Here is a 19,698-nt window from a genome sequence, read left to right as displayed (position 1 = left end):
GCTGCCTCCTCCCTCGAGGCTTGCCTGTCATGTACTTTGCTCATTTTCTCCACCTGGGGAAGTGCACTAAGTATGTCTGTTGGGGGTGGACCCGTGTCACAGGATGAATGGCTCTCATGGGACATGACAATACAATGCTGCTTAGTGACCCACCAAAGACCATTTATGCTACAGATCTCTGTGGAAACAGTAGCACATTAGAGAGAGTTAACTTCTACCTTATAACATTCCTGTAACTTAAAGTAAATGCTTTTAACTAGTATTTAAAAAAAAAAATCATCTTCTGAGACCTCCACATACAAACACTGAGTTTGTCACAACCAGTTCATTTGTTCCAGGGCACCACTACAGTTTACATAAAATACTGCACAATTCACAGTTGTATTGAAGAACCAACTGGTTAGCAGACAATGCTATGTATAAATAACACTATTGTTTGTTTGAATAATTATCAAAAGATCTAAATAACTGTTAAGCACACTTGTTTTCTCAGAGTACTCTTAAATTTACTAGTGTGGTTTTTACTAAAGTTTCTCCATCTGTAATCAGCCTTGGTTTGGAAAGTCTTAGGTATGGTGACAAGGTTCCAGGCCCATCTCCAGTACCTAGTATAGTGAATAATAGTCCTGTTGTTGTTGTTATGCTGCTACTTATTCTGTGGTGCTAAACCTTTATATCTTATTTCATACTCTGTTTTTTGTACATCATTGTAAACCATGTTAAATAATGACTGTTGTTTGAATTTCTATCAAAGCTTTACTATGTGTGGGAGAGTGGAGTTTGTTCTGTGGATGGTATAATTTTGTGTCTGTAATTTGACAGTCTTGGTTAGATGCCTTTTTTATTTTTTATTTTTTGTACAAGTCCTAATAATAAGTAACATACCAAAACAGGTTCTGAAAGTGAGAGTACTCTGAAAGGCTGAGGGTTACATGCATTCTTGGTACAGTATCTTGGAATATCCATACTAGATAGAACTAGTTTTCCTTATTTCCCTCTCACATCCATATGCTTCTAATAGTGTAGGAAAGTGGCATCAGAATTTTTTTATTTTTCATTTATTTAATCTAAAAATCAGCCTTCCTCATTATTAGGAACCTAACATCCACTCATAGTTAGGCACCTCACTTTGTTTCAGACATGAGGAGCTGACTAATCTACATTATCATGAGAGAGATTTACAGTTTGTCTTGGTATCTACATACAGCATGTATACCTTGGGGTTTTTGAATAACAATGCCTTATTGCTATAAATTGTAAAATGAAGTGTAAATGGAGCCAGACGTGCATGATTTATGGAGAGAAAGAATTAAGATTAAATAGAATATGGCTAAATGACTAAGTGGTATGTGGGAGACATGGCCCTACAAATATTTGAAGGGCAATATACCCCAAAATGAGATGGACTGTTAACAGAGCAGCAAGTCATATAATAAGGGTTAATAGGGTGAAAGAAAACATAGGCTGCATATAATGAGCTGTATTACACTGTGGAACAGTCTCCCAAAGAAATGGCTAGCAACCCGCTGCTTCCTAGTCACAACACTAGGACAGAAACTATACAACAGAGACCACTCCTACAGTGATGAGAGACAAGCAAGATGGCACATAGAGAATTCTCTTTCACTTTTGGTTGTATAAATGCCAACATCCCCATTCCACCAGCCCCCGGTTTCTGCTGCTACAAAAGCTCCTTTTCCCTATTCTGAGATTTCTTAATAGTGTAGTATGTAATGGGGTGTATTCAGGGGCGGCTCTAGAAAGTAGGCTGCCCAAGGCAGCCAGGAGCGAGCGGCGCGCCTCGCCTTCCCCTCCGCCGGGGTCCCTCCTTTTCGCGGGGCGTTTTTGAGCTTCTGCCTGCGGCACGCCGTGCCCGCAGCCGACGGACCTGCGGACCTGCCCCAGCCATGCCATGCGCGAGCTCAGCCCGAGCGAAAGGGGGGGCCGCCGCCAGTCCGCGCGCGCAGCGGCAGGTCCCCCGCCCGGCCTCGGTGGACGCTGCGCGCAGGCATGCGTGAGCGGAGCACGAGCCAAGCCCCCCCCCGGAAATGGCCGCCCCACGCGCCTGCTTGGCGCGCTGGGGTCTAGAGCCGCCCCTGGGTGTATTGTACCTCAAAATGAGATAGCAGCCAGGGTAGGAACATGTTTGGGCAAAAGGCTGCCTGACTGTAGCATTTGTTTTCCTGGTCCCTCAAAAGCAATACAGACCTTTCAGGTGTTTGTGGTAGTGTAGGGAGGGTTAATACAAAAACTTTAATAGGCTAAAACTAGATTTTATCCTCATGAGAAGAGGAAGCTAAAGGTCACTTTTTTTTTTTGCTTAAAATTCACTTTGTACAAGTTGCATAACATTAATTTAGGAGCTTCATGACGTGATTTACAGCTGTGTATGGCAATTGGAAAAATGTGAGTTACTTAACTCTTGCTCCCTCGTTTCCTTTTTAGACCTTTTAGAAAATTGGATGACAAAGGCTCACTCCAATGGGACAAAATAAACAAACTAGAAAAGGGAAAGATCTACAAACAGGTAAATAAAACATAAAGCCTTGTATTTCCTTTGCTCATTCCCTCTAAAACCATAGGGACTAATTAAATTCCTATGTTCTCAGAAGTTCCTGGCAAAGCCTGGTGAAAACTTTATTTCCCTTTTCTGCTTTAAAAAAAAAAAAAAAAAGCTGTACAGTCTTGGTGATGTGAAAAATAGCTCATCTGAATATTTGTGATGGCTGGTGTAATAGGGGTGTGAAACACAGGAGTGCTGGTGAGGGAGTCCTGGTCCCAGTTACGTGACAAGGGCAAGAGGGGATGTGGCATGGGTCAGAATCCATGCACACCAGTGACGACTGTTACAGATAGCATCTTCCATTCTCTCTCTCTCTCTCTCTCTCCATGGAGATTCCCATGATATTCAAGACTCATCCTCTCCCCTTCCCTCACCTCCACTCTGACGCTTTCAGTACCTCCAGTACAGCTGTCAGATCTCTGCTGTTATGCTTTTCTACAGATCTTTAAAACTGGGATTTTTCTGTTCTAGAGATAATAGGTCTGAGACCCTTGTAACTGCAAGCACTTGATCGATCATTCCTAAGGCCTGGTCTAAACACAGTTGTACTTGTATAAATAAAGATGTGACTTTTTAATAACTATTTAGTTAAACCAATGGAACTTTATATGGAGACTTTCTTAAATCAGTTTAAACTTGGTTTATATCAGTTTAGCTTGTGCCTGTGCACTGAACAGCTGCAAACTGAACTGATATAACTAGTTGTATAAGAGAGTCCACATACAGAAGGTACACTGATCTAATAAAACCAGTGCACCTTCTGTGTGTAGACTTGTCCCAAGAACATCAGAAATTCTTTCATCTTTCCCTGGTTTCTCGTGTGAGTTTCTCCTTGAAAAGCAATAAGTGAAACAAATATCTAAAAGCAAATAAATAAAAAGCAGTCTTTGTTCTGTTTCATGCATGTACCAAAGTTGGATGCTGCTCTGTTCTTCAATAGACCTTGTACTTCATGCATTCTTCAGAGAGAATTCTCCTTCTCTTGGTTATACTAAGACGACCTCATTTCAGTCAATGCTATTGTGTTAATGTAAACCGGAGAATGTGACGCTTTGTGTATTTGAGTGACTGAGTTTCATTTGGCTTCCAGTTTTTAAATACTGCAGACTTACGTCCCATGCCCTGTAGTACAGGATGGGAGTGGTGGCAGAAAAAAACCTTTAATGGCATGGCTCCCTGTTGATTTGACAAGCTTTTTAATCTTTGGTGTTGGACCTCAGTGACAGTACTGCTTGTATATATCTCAGTTCTGAGACTCTGTGATAATCAGTTATTGCACAGGCCAAAAGGCCATCACTGCTAAATTTTTACATTTTACTCCCTATTGACTAGTAGGGAGTGAGTTTGGGCAAAGGTCAGTAACAGCTATATCTAATTGCTTTAGCAGTAGACTTGTGAATTAGATTCTGCTATTATTTCCAAGGTAACTGCAAGCAGAATTTGACTTCATTTACTTTCCTTGCACAGGAAGAAAGGAGAACTGGAAAATATGTTTTTGATTCTAACAGTTAATTTCAATAGAACATTTAATACTTAATAATGGGTTAAAATGTTTCTGGTAATAAGCTGTTTATATGGATGGTCAATTGTGTTCTCTGCTTAACCTTGTAACCTTCTTGTAACCCTTTAAAATAAAGATTTGCCTTTTGGTGTCTGGAAACTTGTAGCTAATTTAGCGGGAGTGCCTGATAGTCTCCCTTATTATTCCCTTAGCTTTCTTAGGCAGAAAAACTGATTCATACCTTTCCTGATTACTGGATTCTCCCAGATGTCCTGATGGTGCTTAGAAGGGCAATTGGGAGCTTGTGCGGTCCTGCTTGGGGGTGGGGGGTGTCAAGATTCAAACCCTTCATGCCAGAGACCTTGTACCCAAAGCCATTACCCTAATCTGAGGTCAAATGACAGCTTCTCTTTAAGGCTCCTGTCAGTGACTGATGTCACTCTGAGACTCTGCACAAAGTCTGTTAAATACAAGTATTTTGTTAGCAGTCTCACAGAAGGACTATCATAAAATGGCTTAAAAATATCTAGCCCTGAATTAGAGAGAGTATTGTTAGTATTTTTGTGTAACTTAAGTTTTGGGCCAGGCTATCTGGCAGAAACAGTCCACATCTCCAATCCAGTTTGTTATCCAGATTGTGTCCAGAAAAGCATATAATTGAGCACGTTTTCCCTATGGACTCTTTTTGTGTAGCGCAGGGGCCGAGACACCGGACCCAATTATCAAACTCTCCAATTACCTAGAAACAGACTCTGCTCAGCTACATTGGATGAAAAGGGCTTGTTCTAGTGTAACAGAGAGGAGGAGCATTTATCCTCCTGCAGAATGGATCATATTTTACACACTGTGTATCTTTTGCTACTCGAGGAGAAGGTAATGCCTTTGAGGTAGGTATTAACTCAATCTTACATGTGGTTACAAATATAGAGATTTCTGACTTTCCCAAGGTCTCTCACAGTCCCATAGGAGAGCCAGAAATAGAGTTCCTTCCTCATAGGCATGTTGTGAGAATGACTTGTGATTCGCTTTGAGATCATCTAATCCAAGTAGTATTCATAAATCCTACATCTACAAGAACCTTCCAAGTCGGGGATTCTATTGATAGTGTACTGAGGTGCTTACTGTCATTTCCAGCACTCATTCACAGTAGTCACTTTAATTTTTGGCTATTTTCTAGTAAGCTGTTACACTAGCTGTGGTGTTGTCTCTTTGCAAGTGGTAAAAAGGATGATCTTTGCATGAATAAGAGGGGATGTGGCCTACAAGACCACCTTCTTACTAAAAGGGTGCCCACCCTATAAAAACCCTGTCTTAAACATAGCAAGGCACATTGTCTTTCATCCTGATGATGCTGCTTAGCAGATTAAGAAATTCACAGAAAGGGCTGAAAAGCACCTGATTCTGTCTAATCTGTCACTTACTTTTGAAGCCAAACTTTAATTAGAATTGGCCTTTCTTTGCTTTCTGTGGAGGCCATGCTAGTGAGTGAGGAGTGACATTCTCAGTGTGAGAGCCCAGTGTTGGAATTATAAACCAGTTTCCAGCCTTCATTAATACAAGTTGGAAAGCCAAAGTAAGAGGTTTAACAATGAATAGTATAAATTATCAGTCTCAGAAAATGAGAGATGGAGAAAACTGTTGGCTGATCAGTCCACCCACCAGGGGTAACTGCAGGATGGCTACTGACTTCTTCTGATTAGTAAGATGGCAATTTAAATACAATTTACACTTAAAATACAGCTTCCCGTAAGTTCCCAGGGTAAGCACTATTTCCTGCCTTCTGTTAAGTGGTGATTACAGGCTAACCACAGAAATAGCAGACTCCTAGCAACATACAGTAGGTCATGGGCTGCCTGAGGAAATGTTCAAACTCCATGGAAAAGTACAAAAATGTCACTCTTGCAATGAATTGTAGCTCTGAGAAAATAAACTGAAATATTGAGTGCAAATTGCTGGACAGCTCTAGATTGAGTAATTGGCCATTTCCTGTGACTGGACATACGGCCAGGAATTTAGTGGGGTTACCAGTGTAGATGTATGTACATGCAATGGCTAACTGGCGGTGTTAGTGAGGAGACTAGTCAGTGCAACCTTCTTGCTTTTGGAAGCTAGCCCAGTGGTAGTTTGCTTACCAAGATCCTTGTAGGCAAGTGGCATGACAGTTGGCTCATGTCATGGGATTGCTGCCCCCTTCATCTTCCAGTGCCATAACAGAGGATCTTTCTACCCCACTGCCTCCTGTTTTCTCATTTTTGCAAATCAAATCTTCCTTACTACCCCTCCTTATTAGGTAGTTGCTACAGGTATTTCCCAGCCTAAGTCTGCTTGCTGCTTTTTACTAACCCGTATCTTCAGTTATCAATCTTAGAGTTTTATACTGCCACCTGTCACCCTAATATCTGAGTACCTTTCACATAAAGTATATTGGCAACAGCTTAGTCCCTGGAAGGATTCATGCAGTGTTTGTCGTCTTCCTTTCTAGGTTATAGAAAGCTTTGCTTAGGGAAGGGTGTGGGGGTGTTTTGATGGAGGAGGGTGGTTGATACTGTGTGTGTCCTTCTGATTATGGCAGAAAATCTTTTTCAAAGAGGAAGCTTTTGCAGCATTTCCTAAAGATGAGTATAGATCAATCGTGTCTGAGAGTTTCCTTCTACAGCCAGATCCCCCTCAACTGAGAGTGCTTTGTCCCCAGTGCTCTCACATCTTGTCCTTGGCTTCATGATCTGTATGGTCCCAGAGGAGTAAAACTGTCTGGGCAATTCATAGATAGCAATATTGTCTCTAGTGTAGCTGGGACCGTTACTCCTGAGGGAATTCTGCACCACTGCACAGTGCAGAATTTGCAGAAATTAATGTAGTGTGTGCAGAATTTCTTTCCTCGCAGAAATGGGCTGCTGGCTGCCACTAGAGGCTGCTGGGCCTGGCACAGCCCAGCTCGCACATAGAAGACCCTGCTGGGGGGATGGGGGAGGGAGCTAGAGGGTTCCCAGCAGCTGCAGTTCCCCACATGTCCTGAGGGAAGGAGACGGCGGTGCACAGGAAACTCCACACAAGCCTGGGACCCAGCATCAGGCTATTTCTCCGTCTGGGTCCCTGGGCTCTGAGGGATAGGCGGGTGGGTGTCTGGGCTGGGGGGGCACAGTTGGGCTCGGGGTGGGGAAGGGTTGTGGGCCGTGACTGGGCTCTGGGAGGGATGGGGTGCAGGTATCTGGGCTTGCTGGGCTCTGGGGATTAGTGGGTTCAGGTGTATTGGCTTGGGGGAGGGGAAGGATTTTGGGTGTCTGGCCCCCCCAGCTGGACTCTAGGGGGAAGAAGGGGTAGAGAAACAAGAACTGGGTTGTCATAGGGGTTTCGTTAACACTCTACTCCTGGGGGAATTTTTGTGTCTGTGTTGATAGACATACTTGCTGACAGCTATTGAAATAAATTATCAAAATAATTGAAACTGGAATGATTATGTAGTGTTGCATTTTTTTGATAAAATTTGCAGCGTTTTAAAATATGCACAGAATATTTAACTTTTTGGTGCAGAATTCCCCCAGGAGTAGGTGACCTTAGGTCTGCAGCTTTAAAGTAGCATTGTCAGCCAGCTAGGAGCCACTGGTTGAGGATGCACTAGGTTGCAAAGCTGCCAAAGCAAGATGTTCCAAGGGCTCACACAAGCATAGCATGAGCAAGATTTAGGATTAGAAGTGTACTATACCAAATTGCATTTCTAAATTCTTGACCTGCTTTAAAATGCATGAGGCACTGTTTTGCTGTTACAATAGCAAAATTAAAGTCTAAACCACTAGGCTGCCTTGCTAGTAGTGGAAATGACTTTGGGCTAGTCATTCAACTTCTGTTCTCCATCTGGAAGATAAGGGTGTTGGTGTGTGACTTTGGGTGTTGTGAAAAACCTTTGTTTTTGTAAGCTTTTTTTTTAGCCTTTTACTTTTTTTACTTTTTTTGTGTTGTTGTAACCTTTGTGTTGTGTGGTACTGCAGTGTTATACTAGATTGATACTAGAATAAATAAGAATTAAAATAGTAAATAAGTAGTGCTGGAAATTAAATGCATATGCATGAGAGTTATATGACCCAGTAAGTACCCCCAATAGAGGAACTGAGAAAAGTTGCTAACTTGCTAAAGGGCTTTTTTTTTTGCTGAATGCTTTTTACTACTGCTATGTGTATTTTTATTGCAAAGTGTATTTGCTGCATGGGGGAGGGAGAGGAGGAGGGGGGTGGGGGGGGAATGCGTTCTGTGAAAGAAGTAAAAGAGAAAAGAGGAAAAAGATCGGGATGCAAGGATTGAGAATGCTTCTCCCTGGCACCTATTTGGGCTTAATAAACCCTGTTTTTGCTTCTTTGCTTGACCATGTGTAATAGTGTTACACCTTTGGGCAAAAAACCCCCCCACTGTTTGCGCCTCGGGCTCTTTGAGTCAGCAACAAGGGTAACACTCTCATGGGGCTATTGTGAGCTTTTAATAGTCTGTAAAGCATTTTGAGACTCTTGAGTAATAATCCTGTTGTATATTGCTCCAAGTCCTTCAGTATTGCTAATGCTGTGGCATGGGGCTGGGTCAGGGTTTTGTAATATCATGGGACAGGAGGGCAGTCCAGTATGTGTGCAATATGCACACGGGATGCCCAAATGGCTGATTAGTTTGGCCAGCAGCTCCCTGTAATTTTGTTACTGCTCTAGATCGTGCTGCTGGAATAATCTAATACTGGGGCAAGGAGTAAAGTTCATTCCAGCTTCAGTTTAAACAGGCACGAGGGTCAGCATTGCTGCAAGGGGTTGTATTTGACTACTTATTTTCTAAAAAGTCCTGTTTGCTGTGTGACTTTCAAGGGAAACTGCTTTGGAGGAGTGGAAGGAGGTATGCTTCCACAGATGGACATTAGGAAATGTTCAGACACGGGATTTTTTTTCTCTTGAGTTGGAAAAGCATTTTGGCTTTCAGACTTTCAGAATATGGGTGTTCTTTATGTTGGTTTTGGATTTAAATCCGTTGTAAATTCAAAACCATATTTTTTTTGGTTCTAATACAAGGGATGTAATGCTTACCTGAACGTTGCTGTTAATGCAGCCAATTCTGGATTAAACAGTATTGTCTGGCACCGCAATGAGGGGAGGAGGGGGGAAGAGGAGGAGAGATTTTTTTCAATAGATCCTTGATAAACAAGTCAAATGAGGCTTTTATAACATGGGATTTGAAGTAACATCTTGGATTTCCACAATATTATTCTCTGTTCTGAGTTAATTTTATTTTAATGTTTTGATCTCTTCCTCCCTCCTACTGTGTCTTGGACTACTAATTCTGTTCCCCCCTGTCCCCGTGTCCACCCCCACCCACCTCCGCCCCTCTTGTGATTTCACTCTCCGGAGTTCTCAGAACTCATACGCCTCCTCTCATGCTCTTCAGTGCTGGTGTAGGATCTGTTTTCCTGCTTCCAGGGGACTGGTACCTATGTTTACCCTTCCCTCCCCAGGGGCAATTGCACCCAAAGTCTTGATTATCTCCTGACTCTTTCCTCCCTGGAAGCATGAGGAAAGGCTGCTCCCCAATCCCATCCCATGGAAACCAGGGAAAGGGGTGGGTGAAGAACTACTTTCACCTACATGGAAAGAGCAGGTTGTCTTGATAGCTTCTTGATCCAGGGGAAGGAGTTGCAGAGGTCTGTGTGTTCTCTCTCCGCTCCCACCCAAGCAGTGATTTTGCTCAGGATTGTTCTCTCTTGACTGCTAGGTCAATCTTCTGCAGCTACTCACTGGTCGTTACCTGAACCAGCAGGAAACAGCACACAGATCTCTGTTTCTACAGTATTGATGCTTCTCCCTTTCCCATCCCGCTTCCCCACACCAGATTGTGCTTAGAGCATTGCAGGACAGGGGCTGAATGGTGCTGTTACCCACAAAACCGTAAAATCCTTGAGAAAATACAGAGGCAGCTGTTAAGTTCAAAGGCAAAACTGACATTCTAATCAGTCATTGTACTGGTTTGGTAACCCCTCTTTGCTATGGCACCACCCTTGCAGTTCCAAACCATTTTGTAGGGTCTCTAACTTTTCTACATTGTAGCCACCAGTTCCTCAAGTACTGTTCAGGGTTGAGGGGGGAGAGGGGAAAGAGTTGAAAATGATCTGGATGCTGCTGGTTAGTTCTGTCTAAACCTTTTGCAGCTGTGTTCTAAAGTCTCTTATTTCAGTATTGGGCTACAAGTGAAACCAGCTTCCTCTCTGGTATGTTGGAGAGTGTCTTGTTGGGCATCAGCAGCCATGAATGAAAGGCCAGTTTGTAGTCAGTCAAATGCAGGACTGGTCGTAAGCAATCTCTGCATAAGAAGAGCGCTTAAAGATAGATTCCTCCTCCCCCCCCCCCCCATCACCACTTGGAGTAGTGATGAGAAAATGGTCTTTCAGTACATGATCTGCCAATTGATCTTTACCTGCTTGTTAAAGACCTTATTTTTGCCACACACATAATTGAGTAGTAATGATAAAGGCTCGCGGCATTTCCTGAAGAGGGCCTATTTCTGTACCATAGGCGATCAATACCAAGTGGGCATTGAGTCACAGAACCCCTTCGCTCAGTTTGCTGGGGCTATTGCAGAGCAAGAAGGGGTGGAGAATGGGGAAGAATCTATAGGCTTCTTTGTAGGCATTGTCATCACTAGTTAAGTAAAAAGTTAATGGGGTTTATGGATGATAGATTTGTAGAATAAATAGTACAGTAGCAGATGGATTGATTTGAAAAGTCAGCTTCAATTGGTTAATATAAATCATTTCTTTGTTTTTTAAATAGTCTTGGAACCAAGCTGTATCCATATGTAACCATACGATTTTAACACAGTGGTGTTCTCACCCTCCATCCTCTTTATCTTTGTTGCACTCGCTTGTTGCCTTTTGTCTGACATTCAGAATGTAAGCTCTCTGGGGTGGAGGGATTGCATTTTACCATGTGACTGTCAGAGCCAGATTTCCAGTCAGGCACAGTAGGCATGTGCCATGGGGTGCCTAAAAGTTAAGTTTCATTTTTTTACGGCAAAAACACGAAGGTCAGCTGTAGGCGGGGGAGGGAGCAAGGCAGGTTGCTAAAGATGCTGTGCCTAAGGGCACATAATGTGTAAATCCGGCCCTGCTGACTGTACAGTGCTTATGACATTGGAGCCCTGACTGAGATCTCTGGATATCGTATGTTCAGGGCTTTTTTGAAATTTAGGCCCAGATCCTCAAAGGTATTCTAGGCTCTTAAAATCAGTTGAAGTTAAGAGTCTAAATACCTTTAAAGATCTGAGCCTTAAAACCTAAAGAGAGAGGATTCTAACAATTACTCTAACTGTCTAATGTACCAGATTATTAAGGTTGTTAAATAAACCACCTTTCTGACATCTTCCTTAAAATTCTGTTATCTGGTAGCTCTTGTCTTCCTCACGTCTGCAACCGCTGCCCATGTTTTCCTACTAACAAAGTGTCACATGTACCTCTCTAATCAGCAGTAATTGCCAGAAATGTGTAATAGCACACGTACTTCCCTACTAGATGTCAGATGGGGTTTGTCTAAGCTGATGTGACGCCTGGAGGACTTTGCTTTTCCTTCTGATGCTTTTCTGACTTCTTATAAAGTAAATGAGTTTATCCAGGGCACATGACTGGAAAAGCTTTCCAAAGTAAGTCATATTCTAGTTTGAGATGTTCTTGACTGTAGATAAAAATGTGTGTGGTGGAAAGCCAGACAATCTGATTAGAACAAGGGCAAATTACATAAAAGGGAAAGGTTTCAGAGTGGTAGCCGTGTTAGTCTGTATCAGCAAAAATAATGAGGAATCCTTGTGGCACCTTAGGCCTGGTATACACTGGGGGGGGATATCGATCTAAGTTACGCAACTTCAGCTATGTGAATAACGTTACTTTGAATAGTTTGCTTTCTTGAACTCCTTGACAAAACAGTGATGTGTCATCACTTGCAGAGAAAAATGAGGTGTTTGGTTTATATTCACATTCTTGTTTGTTCTCCCTCTCTTTGCAGGGAAATTTGTTTGATTTTCTAAGGCTAACAGGCTGGCGTGGGTCCAAAGTACTTTATTTCGGTGACCATCTGTACAGCGATCTTGCAGTGAGTAGAACCATGTCTGCTTCTGTTTAATACTAACACTGCTGAATATTTTTTTTGTTTGTTTTTTTTGTTTTTGTTTTTTGGTCTGATAGAATTTAAGGAGGACTTAATTCTTGTCATAATTTTGTATCCTGTTTTTACTGAGATACCTCTGCATTGCTCAAAGTAGAACCCTCTGCTGTGGCTTTTTTAACTTGGGGTACGTCTACACTACGGGATTATTCCGAATTTACATAAACCAGTTTAGCAAAACAGATTGTATAAAATCGATTATGCGCGGCCACACTAAACACATTAAATCGATGGTGTGCGTCCACGGTCCGAGGCTAGCGTCGATTTCTGGAGTATTGCACTGTGGGTAGCTATCCCGTAGCTATCCCATAGTTCCCGCAGCCTCCCCCGCCCCTTGGAATTTCCGGGTTGAGATCCTAGTGCCTGATGGGGCAAAAATCATTGTCGCGGGTGGTTTTGGGTACAGCCTCACCCCTCCCTCCCTGAAAGCAGCAGACAACCGTTTCGCGCCTTTTTTGCTTGGTGAACTGTGCAGACGCCATAGCACAGCAAGCATGGACCCTGCTCAGCTCAATACCGCAATCGTGGATGTTTTAAACACCTCGCGCACTCTCGTGCAGTAACCTGGCATTTTTTCAACCCAGTTGATTGTATTTTTTTTCATAATTATTGTTTCTAAGGTGCAAGGGGTCTTTTTTTTTCCCCATGACCCACAGGCAAGAGCAGAGTATTCTGCTTTTATAACACAGCGATCTTAAATGAATCCATGGTGTCAACAATTCCATGTTCGCTTCAGAAGGCACCAATCATTTGTCTAAACAAATCTTTAAAGTCTTCCCTTTCTAAAAAAGATTTTGCCAATTGTTACCCTATTTCCAGTTTACTGATGGCCCTGGAGGCCGATCTCAGTGAAATATACATCTGTGTATTGATGAGACCCTCCCCCCCGCCCTTTTTTTTTTTTTTTAAAATGCAGCTAAAAATTAGCTCAGTCATTAACCTGGTCATACAACTGAGACTGCAATGGGGGCAAGGACTTATTTGGCTTTGTCTGCTGTCTTCTGACTTGGTATCTGTTTAAAACCCAAATGTTTTTCATCACTTAAATCTATTGCTTGTCTCTCTATTTTTTTTAAGTGGTATTTGAACCTGGGGAAATCTGGTTAGCATCTCAGGTTGAAGTTCCAAGCTCAGTGGTTTTATTTTCAACAATGTTCATCTGCTCCTGTACCCAGGGGCGGCTCTAGCAATTTTGCCGCCCTAAGCACGGCAGCACGCTGCGGGGGGCGCTCTGGTGTGCCTGCGGGAGGTCCACCGGCGCCGCGGGACCAGCGGACCCTCCACATGACTGCGGGAGGTCCACCGGAGCCGCCTGCCGCCCTCCCGGTGACCCGCAGAGCGCCCCCCATGGCATGCTGCCCCAAGCATGCACTTGGCGCGCTGAGGTCTGGAGCCGGCCCTGCCTGTACCAGTACAGCTGTTGGGCTCCTCAAAGGCCCCCTTTTGAGTGCTGTGCTTTTCAGTGTTGACTGGGAATATTTCCCCTTAGGCACCACTGTGTTCTACATCACCGTACTATACCTTTAAAATCTCCCCTCCTCCACTGCCACACACAAGGGGTGGACATTTATTTATTCATCTACTCACCCTGCTATCAGGAACATCCCTCAGGATTCACTCAGAAAGCTTGGTGATATGCTCTGAAAGGCACACTCCATTATTCCCTGTGTGTGTGTGTCAGGGGTGCTTTATGGAATGCTCTATCCCTGGCATTAAAGAATGGAGATGTAACCCTGCAGTCTAATGCAGAACTTGATTGCTTGGTCTTCTAGCTCACAGAACAAGGTATGTGTGTGGAGAAGGGACCCGAGTGTGTCATGTAAGAGCCCTCATCTCTGAACCAATTTAACTGCCCTGGTTTTGGAAGAGATTAGCGGAAACCTCTATTTCCCCTGCCCTACAGGAAGCTGAGGGCACCATTACAGTGATGCTCCAGACCCTGTGAGCCAGTATTTTCCATAGGATAAAATCACTGCTAACAGTCAAGCCAGTGACACTAAACAGAGTATAGGTGCTATTCTGAAAACTCTAGTACTGTTCCTCAAAAACTACTTTTACACCTGACGGTGTTGTAAGATAAAGTGTAAAATTTGGGGTTGCTTTCTAGGACTTGATGCTGCGTCATGGCTGGAGGACTGGAGCCATTGTACCAGAACTGGAACCTGAAATCCGGATCATCAATACAGAGCAGTACATGCATTCGCTGACTTGGCAACAGGCACTCACAGGGCTGCTGGAGAGAATGCAGGTAGGCTGGAGCAGAGCCAGGCTAAGGAGTCTAACTAGTCTTCACCTCTCAGAACTAAGGATTTAGATTTTTGGTTTGGGTCAGATTGCATTTGATCTCCTTGTGCCCCTGTAGACTTGGACCATTCTGTTAAAACTGCTGCATGACTTAGTATTACTACTTGTCTGTGCTCCAATTAGGTCCCGGACTAGAATAGCAGTGGTGTCTACGACTAAGAAATTAAGCTAGTATGGCAGAGGTGGAGTTGCTGGTAGCATACTTTTTTTTTATGAGGAAATATAATTCCTTCTACATACTGGTCTGGTTGTACATAGGGATGGGTGTCTACTACGCTGGCAGGTGAATAACACATCCTCCATAGTATAGTCCACATCCTGCTGGTCTCATGGCAACCTGAAGTTTTAATTAACCATCTCTAACCCCTTCTCCAGTATCCTTTCTGGGAGGGCTAACTATCAGAAGAATGTTACTCTGATTTGTGAAATAAAACAGAATGGAAGCAGCTTTCCTGTCTCACTAAGCTTTCAGTAACACTAATTTAATAAATGATGGCTCTTTTCATAAGATACTAGTCCTAAAATCAAATCCCTGCGAATGGAATCTTTAAATCAGTGTAGGTCATAGATTCCTCTGCAGAGCTCAAAAATGGTTTTGCGTGTTAGCTGTTAACTTGCTAAGCATGACTAAGAGAGCAGCAGGTGAACACTTACCTTTTGTCTCTGAAGACCTGAATTTCAGTCTGGCTTAGAGCCTCAATAGGGGACTAGGGAAAATGAGTTTGAGATGCAGAAGACAATTTAATGTCAAAGATTCAAAGTTGTCAAAACTGCTTGGAGGAAGATTGCCCTATGCATGTGCTATGGCAACATCAAACCACTGCTGTTATTGCTTCCCTCTTTAGTCACCTAAACTCCTTCATAAAGATAAGGCAAAAAACCCACAGTGTGACTTTTTTTTCGTGAGGATCTTTTGTATTCTCCACAGATGTTAATACGCTATAAGCAACCAACACTCTCTGCTAGGCAGTGTTGCGGGATTAACCAGTGACTTGTGGCTTACACTCTTAAACCAAGTAGTGCATAGTCGTGGTGCATCTCCCAGAGCACACATACTGGAGAGTAAAAGCAGGGAATTTGGCAGATTTACAGCCTGTCAATTTCTTTTTTCTTAGTCACTGACTCTTTAATTTTCTCCTTACTGTTGGCAATTGTAAGAAGTTGCTGAGCTCCAAGGGCCATAGACAGATACCTGGCACCTAAGGTGATAGTGCCACTATCAACTTAAAAAGGATTTGAGAAAAGTCAGTGTTTAGATTTAACTCTTACTGGGCTTTTTTGTTCTAGATGTATCAAGATGCAGAATCAAAGCAGGTGCTGCTGGAATGGATGCAAGAGCGTCAGGAAATTAGGTGACTCAATGTATCTAAATCTGAGAGTGCTTTAGGATGAACATGCAAACTTCCCTTCCTCCCAGAATATTCCTGCGGAAACTGTAAATTTGTTAATATGCTCCTATGAATGTTGATATCTTGAAATCAAGGGTTGGATCTCCAGTGCCTAAGTAGTTTCTGATGATTGTAGCTAGTGAAGCAGTGCAACCTCTATTCTGAGGTGTGTTGTGTTGTAAGATATTTCTTTGTGAAATCTAATAGAATTTTTAAGCTAGCTACACAGATTTTTTTTTCACAATGCAGAAAGTAGTCATTACTCCTGCATTCATTCCACTGATGCAATCACTTAGATGACAGATTACACTCCAGATTGTTTTCATTGCTATCTATATTTTTCCATCCATAGAAGCTGATTGGCAAATCCTTACTCACATAAGTGTTGTAGGCTCCAAGCCTAAATTCTTAGGCTTTCATCTTCCTTGTTCACTTCAAGAGCTTGGCTAAGGAGCTTACTCACTGTTTACTTAGATGAAACTAGGCATCTTGAACAAACCTGTTTCAATTCAGCCCTGATGGGTCCTGTTAACAGTAAAGTTTAAGAAATATAGATGCATAAATTCCTCCTACAGGGCAGGACTCACATGGCAGGCATGGAATGACTTGGCAGTGGATATCAAACCATTGTCTTCATCCTCCCTAAAAAGAAATCTTAGCCCTTACTATTTACATTTACAAGGTCCATTTAGTACCATCGCTTCTGGATAATAATCGAGGTTAGACTCCAGTAATAATCTCTTGCTGTCTTTTCTATCACAGCATAGCCCATAAGGAAAGTACCTGCCCTGGTGATTTTGGTACCCTGACATTTTAAAGCCTTGCACAAAATATCTGTTTCCAAGGTCTGAATTGTCAAATTAGTTACAAAACCTCTGTTAACAATTTCTCCAAATGTTAGCCTGTGCAAACCAAGTCCTCTCCTTTCAGGTCCCTTACGAAGAACTTATTCAATCCTCAGTTCGGGAGCATCTTCCGAACCTTCCACAACCCAACCTACTTCTCTCGGAGACTGATCCGGTTTTCTGATATCTACATGGCATCCATCAGCTGCCTGCTGAACTATGATGTGAACTTCACCTTCTTCCCCCGGCGCACCCCTCTGCAGCACGAGGCGCCCCTCTGGATGGATCAGCTCTGCACGGGTTGTATGAAGACCCCCTTCCTGGAGGAGATGGTGCACATCCGATGAAGGGAAAGTGTGTGAGCTGAAGTTTACAGTAATGTAGTGCTAGAATTGTTTGTACGAAGGGTCAGGCTGTTTGGCCATGAATTGCCTATCGCTAAAGATGATTTTAACGTGGGTGTGGGTTGTGTTTGGTGTGTTGTCCCTGACCGTCACTGAACCTTGCATTCCAGCACTTCCAAATATCTACCTTGCTAACAAATTGGTGCTTAAGTTAAGTGGAAGGGAGATATGATTGACTATTTTAACTTGCAAAGCATTCTCAGAGTTGGTTAGGTAGAAGTAAAACAATCACAGCAAGCTGCATTTCATGACCCCCTAAATTTTTTAAAACTCCATCTTCAGCCCCAAATCTTCTAATATGGGTAGCTGACATTGGGTAACTGCAGTTAGGCACCTTAGCGAGAAGTGGCCTGATTCTCTAAAGTGCTAAGCAAACCCACCTCTCTTCTCTCTCATAAATTTAAAGGTTTATTCGGCACCTCTGAAAGCTGATTTTAGGCAACTTAACTTTTGAATGTTTTTTGGTCTCTGAATATAGAGGCTTTTTTTCTTCACTTGTTATCGAAACAGTTCAAAAGCTAAGATCTTGACACACTGATTAGAAGCTGCATTTTTTGCAGCCTTTGACATTAAAATCATGTATTTGCCATGTCTTTGAGGATTGTTTTTTGAAAAGCATTGAAGTTAAATTATAATGGATTTAAAATCTTTATGTCCTAGTCTTAAATATATTTAAGTCAACACTTCAAAATTTAACACTGAAAAGTATTGGCTTGAAAAATCAATCAAAACACTACCTTAAGTTTTACAGTAAACAGCTTAGAGCTCATATCTTCTCAATAAGATGAGCAATGCCTCTGTATTTGCACAAATTGGGCCTTATTCTGAAGTCATGGGCTGGTGTGAAGTTACACCACCTCCAATGTAAAACTGAGAGTAGAATAAGGCCTGTTTGTATTCTTGACTCATCAAGGCTGTTCCTAGGGCAGTGGAAGAGATTATTCTGATTCAGTAGCAGGAAGGGGGGATGGGGAGGGAAGCAACAAAGGATAAATTGTGATCAAGCATGGAGAGGTAGGTGAATCTTGTGTTTAAATATATTTTTCCAAAAAATGAAACCAGTGTTATTGACAATGGATGGGGATTACTTTATGCCAAATCTTTGGGTAGGAGACAGTAATTTCTAGCTATAGCTCTGCCTCAGCTTCTGTTTAGTACAAGTGTAGCATGTCTGTGTAACTGAAGGGGTGGAGCCACAAGAGTTATAATGGGCCAGAGAAGCATAACTCCTGTGCTGTTGCTTGATGACAGAGTACTTTGCACACACCATACCACTGAATCTCTTCTGCATACTGCCAGGAATCTAACTACTGCTCTTTCAAGTCGTTGGAAATATTATGACAAGGATGAAAGCACTGAGAGCTGCTCCTAGATGGGGGATCTATTAATAATAATCCTCCCTCCACCCATCTCAAGTCAAAGCTGGCCCATAATTCAGCTTTGTCAGGTCTACGCAACCTAAAACCATATGGAAATGTTACATTGAAACCTGTGTTTTAAAACATTTTCCTGTAATGTTTACACCCCAAACATAACAGTGCTAACCCATGAGAACCTGTCTAAAGCTGAGAGATATAAAATTCTTTTCTGATTTAATCTTAAGATAAATGGCAGTGGTAGTTCAACACTTGAAATGAAATCTAAACTCTGTGGTGATATGAAGGGTGCATTCAGTTTACATCCTTGCAATTGTCAAAGGAGTTTCGAAACACAGAAAGCAGTAACATCTGACTGAAGTTTATATAGCTATAAAACAAACTTATTAGCATAAACATCCCTCTTCCCCATTAAATTTCCCCTCTTTTTCTGCCTGCCAATAGACATTTTTGAGCTATGCTTAAAATCAAGGCATGCTGTTTATTTCCATTTAGAGACACTCCAGCTTGGGGACTGAGTGGAAGAAGCAATTAAGTAGCTAACTGCCTTGCTGTTTGCCTTTTCTTCAGACTATTTTAAGCTTTTCCTGCAGCCCAGAATCATCTCCCACTATTCTGGTGTACAGCCCCCAGAGGCAGTTTAGAAGTGCAAGGCTGTGGATGGAGGCCCCAGCCTGGGCTTCTTTTTTCCCCTCTTTTAACTACCTTTCTCCTTCCCTGCTCTGGGACTGAGCGGGGTTGGGTTTGCAACCACAGGAGTCTCTGCTGCATCACCTCCAGGCTCACACTTCTGCCTCTCTTTTGGAAGGGAAGAAGCACCCCTGAAAGCACCATGTGAAGTAAAAAGATGCTTTCCCAAGCTGACAGCGAGGGAAACATGAGCAGGAGGCCCTCATCCAGTCATCCCAGGGGAAGTCTGGAATGCAAGGACAAGAGCTTCATGGGGCTGAAGTGCCCCACTCCTCCCCCATCTTGAAGTGGCCGTTGAATGCTGTAGCCAGTTTTTAGAGGGTTTCAGGTCTTGTGGAAGGTCACAGCAGCAAACAACCCAAAAGGAGCAAGAAAAACTATCCACTGCCTCACCTTCCAGTGCTGAAGGGGAGCTTTCTGACTGTTAATCTGAGCAGGACCAAGGGAAAGCCC

At 42.8% G+C, this 19,698-nt stretch overlaps 1 protein-coding gene across 1 annotated transcript in view; it reads left to right on the top strand.

Moving 5' to 3' along the window:
- The window catches only part of NT5DC2 (5'-nucleotidase domain containing 2), a 54,847-nt gene extending 37,124 nt beyond the window's left edge, over positions 1 to 17,723 (top strand). The window contains exons 10-14 of the mRNA XM_039482227.1: positions 2,446 to 2,527; positions 12,080 to 12,166; positions 14,346 to 14,486; positions 15,830 to 15,894; positions 16,861 to 17,723. Coding sequence (XP_039338161.1) covers positions 2,446 to 2,527; positions 12,080 to 12,166; positions 14,346 to 14,486; positions 15,830 to 15,894; positions 16,861 to 17,122 — 637 coding nt within the window. The 3' untranslated portion in view covers positions 17,123 to 17,723. The remainder of the gene's footprint in view (positions 1 to 2,445; positions 2,528 to 12,079; positions 12,167 to 14,345; positions 14,487 to 15,829; positions 15,895 to 16,860) is intronic.
- The last annotated feature ends 1,975 nt before the right edge of the window (positions 17,724 to 19,698 follow it).

This window comes from Mauremys reevesii, linkage group 7, assembly GCF_016161935.1.
Source record: "Mauremys reevesii isolate NIE-2019 linkage group 7, ASM1616193v1, whole genome shotgun sequence".
In the NCBI taxonomy this organism is placed as follows: Eukaryota; Metazoa; Chordata; order Testudines; family Geoemydidae; genus Mauremys; species Mauremys reevesii.
Note: the sequence above shows the minus strand (reverse complement) of the source record. Positions and strands in the feature narration are given on the sequence as shown.